The 11,242-nt window shown below is 40.5% G+C and overlaps 2 protein-coding genes across 2 annotated transcripts; both read left to right on the top strand.

The window, feature by feature from the left end:
* Positions 1-130: 130 nt before the first annotated feature.
* On the top strand, positions 131-3,231 carry LOC114868051 (extracellular calcium-sensing receptor-like). Its single transcript, XM_029171359.2, has 6 exons — positions 131-324; positions 449-746; positions 831-1,625; positions 1,711-1,931; positions 2,059-2,189; positions 2,318-3,231. Exons 1-6 carry the CDS (start codon positions 140-142, stop codon positions 3,229-3,231), a joined length of 2,544 nt encoding a protein of 847 aa, XP_029027192.1. The 5' UTR covers positions 131-139.
* A 3,085-nt stretch (positions 3,232-6,316) lies between these two features.
* Positions 6,317-9,814, top strand: LOC114868065 (extracellular calcium-sensing receptor-like). The gene is made up of 6 exons (XM_029171384.2): positions 6,317-6,510; positions 6,635-6,932; positions 7,017-7,808; positions 7,890-8,117; positions 8,224-8,347; positions 8,901-9,814. Exons 1-6 carry the CDS (start codon positions 6,326-6,328, stop codon positions 9,812-9,814), a joined length of 2,541 nt encoding a protein of 846 aa, XP_029027217.1. The 5' UTR covers positions 6,317-6,325.
* The last annotated feature ends 1,428 nt before the right edge of the window (positions 9,815-11,242 follow it).

Genomic DNA, 11,242 nt, shown 5'->3' with positions numbered 1-11,242 from the left:
AGATGAAGAAAACATTTTTCTAGATTTTCTATGTAGCTGTTAAACATGTATAAATACCAGTGCACACCTTTTATTTCTATCACAATAGATTATGACGTCCACGCACAGGTGGCCAGAACAGGGATGGGCTCTATTACACATGTTTCTCATGGCGTCCTTCTCTCGCGCAGAGGAGCCGCTCTGCAGACAAAGAGGCGAGGCAGAGAGCCCCCAGCAATTGAAGGATGGGGACATCACGTTGGGGGGAATCTTCTCTTTTCACAGCAGCTGGAAAAACAGACAAGATACTTACACCCATAAACCACTGCCACTGGAATGTACCAGGTAAAATAAACAAGAGAAATCTAAGTGGATTTAGAAAACGTATTTGTAAGTGGACTAAATTGACACAATACTTCAGTATCAACTTCTGCTATTATTATGAATAATTACAACCTTGTGCATGAAGTTTTAATTTCAGAGATTTCCAGATTGCTCAGGCCATGTGTTTTGCCATTGAGGAGATCAATAACAGCACAGAGCTACTACCTGGAATCTCTCTGGGTTATCAAATGTATGATTCATGTGGATCCATCACAGGAGGAGTGAAGGCCGCCCTGGCCTTGACTAATGGTAATGAAGCTGTGTCTTTACCCACTGAGATACCATGTACCAAAGCTGCACAAGTGCCAGCAATAATGGGGGAGACATCGTCCACACCATGCATAGCTATAGCTACTGTAGTTGGACCATTTCATATACCTCTAGTGAGTAAGATATGTGTGGCATTATATTTGTAATGAGATGTGACTTTGTATTTTATATCTTTATCTCTTTTGTTGTTCTTTTAGATCAGCCCATTTGCCACCTGTGCTTGTCTCAGTGATAAATCCAAGTACCCATCCTTCCTCAGAACAATACCCAGTGACTACTATCAGAGCAGAGCTCTGGCCCAGCTCGTCAAACACTTTGGTTGGACTTGGGTTGGAGCTATTAGAACAGATGATGATTATGGCAATAAGGGCATGGCTACATTCACAGAAACATCTCAGCAGCTGGGCATCTGCCTGGAGTATTCTGTAGCTTTCTTCAGGACAGATCCACCAAACAAGATACAAAAGATTATTAACATTATGAAACATTCAACGTCCAAAGTAATTGTCACTTTTCTCTCGCACCTGGATTTGGACGTTCTAATGCAGATGTTGTTTTACCACAACATGACTGGGTATCAGTGGGTTGGTAGTGAGGGATGGATATTTGATTCTCAAACTGCAGAAATGGATACGCATCATATCCTGGATGGTGCCATAGGTCTGTCCATCCCCAAGGCACATGTCAAAGGAGTGAGAGAGTTTCTATTAGATTTGAAACAACTCAATTTATCAGGTAATAAACTCTTTACAGAGTTCTGGGAGACATTATTTAACTGTAAGTTTAAGTCACCAAACATAAGAGAAAACATTCAGAAACAATGTACTGGAAATGAAGATCTGAATGGTTTACAACACAGTTACACTGATATGTCACTTATGCCTATACTTAATAATCTGTATAAAGGAGTGTATTCTGTGGCCCATGCACTTCATAAGATACTTGACTGTAACGTAACATGTAACAAGGTGACGCAACTGGATCCATTCATGGTAAGTTAATGCTAGAGTACAATTGTTGTTTTTATGTTTATGAAAAACAATTCATAGCAAATTTATTATAACATGATATTTTAAGGTTTTGCATCATATAAGAAAAAACAAATTTAAATCCAAGCAAGGGGATGACGTTTCCTTTAATGAGGATGGAGACCCACCAGCAAAGTATGAAATTATAAACTGGCAGCCAACAGAAAAAAGTGTTGTGGACTTTGTCACAGTTGGTCTCTATGACGCATCTTTACCTGCAGACAAACAGCTGAGTCTGCAAAACAAGACTTTAATCTGGACACAGAACTCAAAACAGGAAAGCTATGACTTACCACTTTAATATTGTTTTCTGAAAACTGTAGTTATTAAGCATGAAAATTGTAAAATATTGGAATTTAAAATGTTTGTAGAAAAATTTCCTTACAATTGCGTTGCTCCTGCAGGTTCCTGTGTCAGTTTGCAGTGAGAAATGTTCCCCAGGAACACGTAAGGTTCTGCAGAAAGGAAAGCCTGTCTGCTGCTATGACTGTATAAGATGTGGAGACGGAGAAATAAGCAACATCACAGGTTTAGTAAAACTTGAAGGGGGCTTAGCTGAATCCAAATATAGGACAATATTGAACATTGAACATACAAAAAGACCATGTTGAGACTAAAACATTAAGTCTAATGTCTGCTTTATTCTTTCACGTCAGATTCTGTCAGCTGTGTTCAATGTCCACCTGAATTCTGGTCAAACGACAGAAGAGATGTGTGTGTAAAGAAGGAGGCAGAGTTTCTATCCTATGAAGAAATGATGGGAGCTCTACTCACTGCAGCATCTTTATGTGGAACATGCATGACTGCTGTTGTAGCCTTCATTTTCTTCACATACAGGAAAACTCCTATTGTCAGGGCCAACAACTCTGAGCTGAGCTTCCTGCTGCTCTTCTCCCTGACTCTGTGCTTCCTGTGTTCTCTGACCTTCATGGGTCGACCCTCTGAGTGGTCCTGCATGCTCAGACACACAGTATTCGGCATCACCTTTGTCCTCTGTATGTCATGTGTTCTGGGCAAAACTGTGGTGGTGTTAATGGCCTTCAGAGCTTCACTTCCAGGCAGTAATGTGATGAAATGGTTTGGACCAACACAGCAGAGACTCAGTGTTCTGGTCTTCACTCTCATACAGGTTGTAATATGTGTATTGTGGTTAGCGATTTCTCCTCCTTTTCCATTCAAGAACTTGAAGGTAGTCAAAGACAGAATCATCTTAGAATGTGCTCTGGGCTCACCTGTAGGATTCTGGGCTGTACTTGGCTACATAGGTCTTCTGGCTCTCTTCTGTTTCGTTCTTGCTTTTCTGGCTCGGAAACTGCCTGATAACTTTAATGAGGCCAAGTTCATCACCTTCAGCATGTTGATATTCTGTGCAGTGTGGCTTACCTTTATTCCAGCTTATGTCAGCTCTCCTGGAAAGTTTAGTGTTGCTGTTGAGATTTTTGCTATTCTGGCTTCTAGTTTTGGACTGTTGATATGTATATTTATTCCAAAATGTTACATTATCTTAATGAAACCAGAGAGGAACACAAAAAATAATATGATGGGCAAAGTGACATCAAAAATATTCTGAACTTCAGCAACAGTGTAGGTATTACAGATTGTGTGTTTGTATTCTCTTTGTCGATAATGGGTTGTGACTTGAAAGTCAAAAAAACAAACAAAAAATGTCTTGTTTTGTTTTTCGTTTGGTACGGTTATAAATAGCACCTTGAGTTAGGCGGTTTTGTTTGTTATTTTGTCCTTGGCACGTCCCGAAGCACTGTACATATATTATCAACAATTTGGTTGGGATAAACACACTAATAAATAGCATGAGATACCTATTTTTGGCATGGAGAGTGGTGGCTTTAGTGGGAATCAGGAGTGGGCCGCGGGTTCGCCCCCCCTAGACTCGTTACATATTGTGAGGACTTGTCTAGGATCTATCATGGGTTTTCATTTGTCGAGACTGATTTTCTTGATGTTGTGGTTCCATTAAATATGACAAAGACTGAGGTCAGGGCTATATCATAGAAGAGGCTGGTGTGGGAGCGGAGGCTGATGCTGCAGTGGAAGGCAAGGCTCCCATCAGCCCTCCAATGGGACGTATCGACCCGTTAAACTTTTAAGCTGCAGGCTGGGGTGGAAAAAGAGGAACTAAAGATAGCCCTGCGGTTTAAGGAGATGGGTCTGCAAACCAAAACTGATGAGGTTGAGCTCATGCACCTCTGCATCAGAGCCTTGTAGATGGAGCAGTCCATGGAACGCAGAACCTCTACACTCCAAGCCTGCTGCTGCAGTGGTAGGGAAGGCTCAAGAGGTGTGTACCTCCTTGTCTATCGATGACAGCCTGGATTACAAGGTTGTGAAGGCTGCAGTGCTGCAAGCATATGAGCGCATCCCGGAGGCATACTGGCAAAAATTTACGGAATCTGAAAAGTCTGCCAGTCAAACGTATATCAAGTTTGCACGTGAAACATCAGTTTTGTTAAATAAGTGGTGTGCAGCCAGTAAAGTCATCAGATACTGTATGATCGATTATGTGAACTGGTATTGCTGAAGGAATTTAAGATGTGTCTCGTGGACCAAATAGTTGTTTACTTGAATGAACAAAAAGTATATAACCTGTCCAAAGCAGCTGTGTTCATCGACAAGTTTATGTTGACTCAGAGTGTTTTATTACATTATAGCGGGTCGGATGTCACACAGCAATATCTGAAACAACCCCGCCACCACCCCATGATAATACCATACCAAAACTGAACTTCTGACGAGCCAGCTTAGTGCTGTTTGTAATAGACAGACGTGTTGGAATTACTGTTTTTTTCAGGTGTTTTTACACACACGGGACAAACTAGACTAAGAGTCTAGTCAAATGCAACGACGCACGGACAGGACTGACAATAAACAGGTTTTAATAAACAGCAACATAGATGAAAATACAAAACTAATGGCGCTGCCAAGCAGGGAAACAGATATATGTCAACATGAATCGAAATAGTAACAAGAACTAAAAATCACTGCAGTAGCAGGATAAATAACTCAAACTAATAACTACCAACCTAAACAAAGAACACAGAGACACCACACAGAACGACAGAACGAGCAAGCAAACCTCTACGAACAGGTGTTGGGTGTTCCAACTAGAGGCTCCTCCAACAGTAAGTAGGTTATTGATACTTATGTAGTATACTGTATGTACTAAGAAGCTGTGGTTAAAATTTATTTAATCATACTAGTGCAGTTACTGCTTATGGTTGCAGCGACATACAGTAAATAGCTAAGAGAGCTATTGCCACATTGCAAGGTGTTACGAAACTCGCCCCGTCGGTTCCGAACCGCACCCGCTCCGAGCGGGGAGAACTAAGGCTCTCACGGAGCCGGGAGGAGAAAGGGCTCACACTGAGCGGAGGCTTCAGGCACCACAGCCGACGTGCTTCCAGCACACAGCTCTCCGTGTAATCCCTCACACAGACACCTGGCCGCAACCGGCAGACCAGGTCACAGGGAACACAGGAGAGGGGGGAGACCCCAAATGGACGACCCAAACACAGAAGGTAAAATTAACATAAAAGGTTTATTTAACTACATCAAAAACTCACTGCACAGCAGGACTCAGTTCAACACAAAGGGAAGAACTAAAAATCGCTGCAATGCAGGTAAACATAATTGACAATTAAAACTCACAATCCAAACTAAACGCGCCGTACACTACGGGCAAAAACCTAGACATGGAACACAAACACAACTAAAACAAAACACAGCACTGACTAACAGGCTAAACAAAACACGCTCCGTAACACGGGCAAAATCCTAAACATGAAACATAAGACACTCACAAACCTTAAGTGGTGACAGGACATCAAAAGAAACTAGGAACTCAACTCCATAACCTCTTCTCTCTTAATCGTAACTTGGTGTAGCTCACTGGCTACAACCTCGAGTACACATTAACGGTGTCTTAACAAAAGGACATCCCTTAAATACTAACTAAAATAGGTGGGTCAACTAATTACACAGGAAATGAAAACAGACCCACATAAAAGCCCCAGGAGCGCCTCTAGCGGTGCGGAGGCCGAATGTCACACAAGGTGCTGTCGCGGGGTCAGGGAACTATAGTGTCTCTCCAGCTTGAATCGTTTGGTATAAGACACAGAGCTCCACTTACTGCCGCCTAACAGTATGTTTCTTTAGCTGTTAGTTGTTAGTATGCCGTTAGCCATTCGTATTAGCCAGACAACAAGATGGACACCGTGACCTGTGACTCCTATGACATCGTGCGCGCTTCCACAAAAAGGGATGGCATTCAACTTCACTAGCATATCATGCAACACACCTGTAAAACAGCTCTTTCCATCACAAAAAACATATTTTAAGAGGAGCGGTTTGGGTGATCTACTGGGCGTTTTGGCATTACATTTACAGACACCTTATTGAGACAATACAGTCCAATATTCTTTAGCATGAAAAGCAATAAAAGCAGTCTCTTTTATTTGTTTTGGTTTTATTAAAAGAAAATCTCCCTCCTTAGGTCCAGAGCAATCAAATTTCTGTTCTAACGTTGTTTACAATTTTCTAAGTAGCTTTTGAACATCTATAAATACCAATGCACACTTATCATTTCTATTATAAAAAATATGACGTCCACACACAGGTGGCCAGAACAGGGATGGGCTCTATTACACATGTTTCTCATGGCGTCCTTCTCACATGCAGAGGAGCCACTCTGCAGACAAAGAGGCGAGGCAGAGAGCCCCCAGCTACTGAAGGATGGGGACATCACGTTGGGGGGAATCTTCTCTTTTCACAGCAGCTGGAAAAATAGACAAGATACTTACACCCATAAACCACTGCCACTGGAATGTACCAGGTAAAATAAACAAGAGAAATCTAAGTGGATTTAGAAAACGTATTTGTAAGTGGACTAAATTGACACAATACTTCAGTATCAACTTCTGCTGTTATTATGAATAATTACAACCTTGTGCATGAAGTTTTAATTTCAGAGATTTCCAGATTGCTCAGGCCATGTGTTTTGCCATTGAGGAGATCAATAACAGCACAGAGCTACTACCTGGAATCTCTCTGGGTTATCAAATGTATGATTCATGCGGATCCATCACAGGTGGTGTGAAGGCTGCCCTGGCCTTGACTAATGGTAATGAAGCTGTGTCTTTACCCACTGAGATACCATGTACCAAAGCTGCACAAGTGCCAGCAATAATGGGGGAGACATCGTCCACACCATGCATAGCTATAGCTACTGTAGTTGGACCATTTCATATACCTCTAGTGAGTAAGATATGTGTGGCATTATATTTGTAATGATATGTGGCTTTGTATTTTATATCTTTATCTCTTTTGTTGTTCTTTTAGATCAGCCACTTTGCCACCTGTGCTTGTCTCAGTGATAAATCCAAGTACCCATCCTTCCTCAGAACAATACCCAGTGACTACTATCAGAGCAGAGCCCTGGCCCAGCTGGTCAAACACTTTGGTTGGACTTGGGTTGGAGCTATTAGAAGCAATAATGATTATGGAGATAATGCAATGGCTACATTCACAGAAACAGCTCAGCAGCTGGGCATCTGTCTGGAGTATTCTGTAGCTTTCTTCAGGACAGATCCACCAAACAAGATACAAAAGATTATTAACATTATGAAACATTCAACGTCCAAAGTAATTGTCACTTTTCTCTCGCACCTGGATTTGGACGTTTTAATGCAGATGTTGTCTTACCACAACATGACTGGCTATCAGTGGGTTGGTAGTGAGGCCTGGATCTTTGATTCTCAAACTGCAGAAATGGATACGCATCATATCCTGGATGGTGCCATAGGTCTGTCTATCGCCAAAGCACATGTCAGAGGAGTGAGAGAGTTCATATTAGATTTGAAACAACTCAATTCATCAGGTAATAAACTCTTTACAGAGTTCTGGGAGACATTATTTAACTGTAAGTTTAAGTCAGTTGTGAAAGAAATCAATCAGAGAAAATGTACTGGACTTGAAAATCTGAGGGATTTACAACACAGCTTCCCCGATATGTCACTTATGCCTATATTTAATAATCTATATAAAGGAGTGTATGCTGTGGCCCATGCACTTCATAAGACACTTGACTGTAATAGAACATGTAACAAGATGGTGCAGCTGGATTCATTTACAGTGAGTAAATGCTACAGTTCTTAAACACTAAATAAAAAACAGTTGAATAACAGCAAGTTGATTATAACATCATATTTTCAGATTTTGCAGCGTATAAGAGCAACCCATTTTAAATCAAAGCAAGGAGATGAAGTTTACTTCAATGAGGTTGGAGACCCACCAGCAAAATATGAAGTTATAAATTGGCAGCCAACAGAAAATGGTGCTGTGGACTTTGTCACAGTTGGTCTCTATGATGCATCTTTACCTGCAGACAAACAGCTAAATCTGCAAAATATGACTTTAATCTGGACACAGAACTCCACACAGGTAAATATTATATTTGAAAATTATAATAAATCAGTATTTTAAACATGTTGCAAAAGTAGATGTTTTTAAAGAAGAGAATGTTGATACATGTTTTGTGTTCCTGTAGGTTCCTGTGTCAGTTTGCAGTGAGAAATGTTCCCCAGGAACTCGTAAGGTTCTCCAGAAAGGAAAGCCTGTCTGTTGTTTTGACTGTATAAGATGTGCAGAGGGAGAAATAAGCAACACCACAGGTTCAGTAATAGAAAGTACAATATGTTCAGCTAAAGCATATTCACTGTTACTTGCCAATTTCAGAAAGTATGACATTTGGGCTAACATTACAGTTATTGTTAGAAATAATATTAAGATAAGAAGAACCTTTAATAGTCCCACAGTGGGGAAATTGCTTCACACAACAGCAAAGTACAGAGCAGAGAATACAGCGACAAAATAAAAGACAGTTAAAGACAGTTCGTGTTGGCACAGTGCAACACAGTGCAGTACAGTACAGTGGTAGAGTATGAGGTCATTGGAAAGGTTATTACTTCATTGTTACTGCCTGTGTGTCAAACTATATCACATATTTTGATAATTTATATGAAGTATAACAAGAAATGATTGTCTTGGCAAATGGCATATTTTCATCCATGTAGTACAAATATGTGTACTGTAAATGAGACATCTGTTTTATTCTTTACGTTTTAACTTTATTCTGTATGCATAAAGTTTATTCACTACAAAACTGCATTACAAAAACATACTCAGCATACTGTATCTGACTTTTGGTTTCTAATTTCTTGTTAGATTCTGTTGCCTGTGTTCAATGTCCGCCTGAATTCTGGTCAAACAACAGAAGAGATATGTGTGTGAAGAAGGAGGCGGAGTTTCTATCCTATGAAGAAATGATGGGAGCACTGCTCACTGCAGCATCTTTATGTGGAACATGCATGACTGCTGTTGTAGCCTTCATTTTCTTCACATACAGGAAAACCCCTATTGTCAGGGCCAACAACTCTGAGCTGAGCTTCCTGCTGCTCTTCTCCTTGACTCTGTGCTTCCTGTGTTCTCTGACCTTCATGGGTCGACCCTCTGAGTGGTCCTGCATGCTGAGACACACAGCATTCGGCATCACCTTTGTTCTCTGTATGTCTTGTGTTCTGGGCAAAACTGTGGTGGTGTTAATGGCCTTCAGAGCTTCACTTCCAGGCAGTAATGTGATGAAATGGTTTGGACCAACACAGCAGAGACTCAGTGTTCTGGTCTTCACTCTCATACAGGTTGTAATATGTGTAATGTGGTTAGCGATTTCTCCTCCTTTTCCATTTAAGAACTTGAAGGTAGTCAAAGACAGAATCATCTTAGAATGTGCTCTGGGCTCAGCTGTAGGATTCTGGGCTGTACTTGGCTACATAGGTTTTCTGGCTCTGCTCTGTTTCGTTCTTGCTTTTCTGGCTCGGAAACTGCCTGATAACTTTAATGAGGCCAAGTTTATCACCTTCAGCATGTTGATATTCTGTGCAGTGTGGCTCACTTTTATTCCAGCTTATGTCAGCTCTCCTGGAAAGTTCAGTGTTGCTGTGGAGATATTTGCTATATTAGCTTCCAGTTTTGGAGTGTTATTATGCATTTTTATTCCAAAATGTTACATAATGTTATTGAGACCAGAGAAGAACACAAAAAGGAAAATGATGGACAAAGGGACATCAAAGATATTCTGAACTTACACTTAAGATGAATAAAATACAGAATATATTGTGACAAATATATACAATAGAATTCCATTGTATTGTTAGAGACAAGAACATATAGTTACTTTTTTGTTACACTTATCTTTGTATCTCAACAGTTACACTACAAAAAAGACTTTGCTTTGCTTTGGGGTCCCCTAAATATTTCAAACAAAACATATAGTACAAAAAAAAACATGTGAGCTCAACTGTTTAAGTGCAAAATACACATTCATTACAGTGAATATGCAAACTGCACTGCATTAACAGAGAGCAACAGAAATGAGCTACTTTGTAGCTACTGTACAGGCATGTGTCCGTGCTCTAAACAGTGATTGTCCATAATGACAGTTTAAAAACACAGACCTGACATGTGTGTGAGGTTCCATATTTGTCCACTTGGTGGCACAGTTCACAGGTGCTATTTGCTTTTGTCAACATTTGCAAAAAAAATTAAAGTAGCAGGATAAGCCTCTCGGAAATCAAACAAATCAATGCGGAGTATAATTTTTGCCACTTAACTCTCTTCATGGTTATGCAGAGATTTTCATGGTCCGGTTTTGGACACTAAACTCCCTTGATTCCAAGCCTAGATGTCCAGATCAAGCATGAGTAGAGCCTGCTACTGTATGTCAAGTCTGTTCCAAATCTACCAACTCATTGATTTCATCTGCCCTATTCTTCCTTAATATGCAGCCACTCTTAAACTATCCACTTGCCTCATTGCCCAGATTGTCTGACATCCTTTGTCACCTCTCCAGCATATTTGTTCCCAGCAACCTTGTTTTCCTTACTGTATCTCCTGAAAGCGGACCTGCCTTTTGGACCTTGACCTGCCTGTCTCTGTCTGATATTTTTCCTAGACTTTATTCCATAAGGCACAAATACTTTATAGGTGGCCCACTGCAAACTACAGACTGGCTGGGAGTTAGGTTGCCATGCTTAATATTGTAAACAGGTTTTGTGTACAACTCAGTTCCGTTAATTAAGTGAAAATCCACAACAAAAGACATTTAAAGGTCTTGCCTGTGCATTTGTGTATGTACCATGTGAGAGGAACCAAAAGGAATAAAACCACATCCAGTAAATCAGTGCATAGCAAGTTACTGTTACTGTTACTGTTACTGCGCTATGATCAAGTAGAAACACATCCTTTTTAAATGGCTCATAAATGTGCTGGTACACAAACGTCCGCTCAGCAAAAATCTCCCCATGAAAACAATTGATATGATTATCCTGACAAATTACATTAATCTTGCTTTTGCTTTTCATTTTTGTTGGACACCTCCCTTCTTTCACTCACTCAAAATGATGATTCACAACCGTAGTTCTTTTTATTTTTTTACAGAGACTCAAAATGTATAAATACATGCACAAGCTTGTGATCAACATGTAGAGGTAAGATTTCTGTCAGAGGGC

This window comes from Betta splendens, chromosome 13 (assembly GCF_900634795.4).
Source record: "Betta splendens chromosome 13, fBetSpl5.4, whole genome shotgun sequence".
NCBI classification, from domain to species: Eukaryota; Metazoa; Chordata; class Actinopteri; order Anabantiformes; family Osphronemidae; genus Betta; species Betta splendens.
Note: the sequence above shows the minus strand (reverse complement) of the source record. Positions and strands in the feature narration are given on the sequence as shown.

What these genes read in the sequence shown, in the direction of transcription:
- LOC114868051 (XM_029171359.2), top strand. Translation starts at nt 140, where the DNA reads ATGTTTCTCATGGCGTCCTTCTCTCGCGCAGAGGAGCCGCTCTGCAGA. An exon ending in CTGCCACTGGAATGTACCAG is followed by an intron (nt 325 to 448) that starts GTAAAATAAACA and finishes TTGTGCATGAAG; the next exon opens with TTTTAATTTCAGAGATTTCC. An exon ending in TTAATCTGGACACAGAACTC is followed by an intron (nt 1,932 to 2,058) that starts AAAACAGGAAAG and finishes AATTGCGTTGCT; the next exon opens with CCTGCAGGTTCCTGTGTCAG.
- LOC114868065 (XM_029171384.2), top strand. Translation starts at nt 6,326, where the DNA reads ATGTTTCTCATGGCGTCCTTCTCACATGCAGAGGAGCCACTCTGCAGA. An exon ending in GACCATTTCATATACCTCTA is followed by an intron (nt 6,933 to 7,016) that starts GTGAGTAAGATA and finishes TTGTTCTTTTAG; the next exon opens with ATCAGCCACTTTGCCACCTG. An exon ending in GGACACAGAACTCCACACAG is followed by an intron (nt 8,118 to 8,223) that starts GTAAATATTATA and finishes GTGTTCCTGTAG; the next exon opens with GTTCCTGTGTCAGTTTGCAG.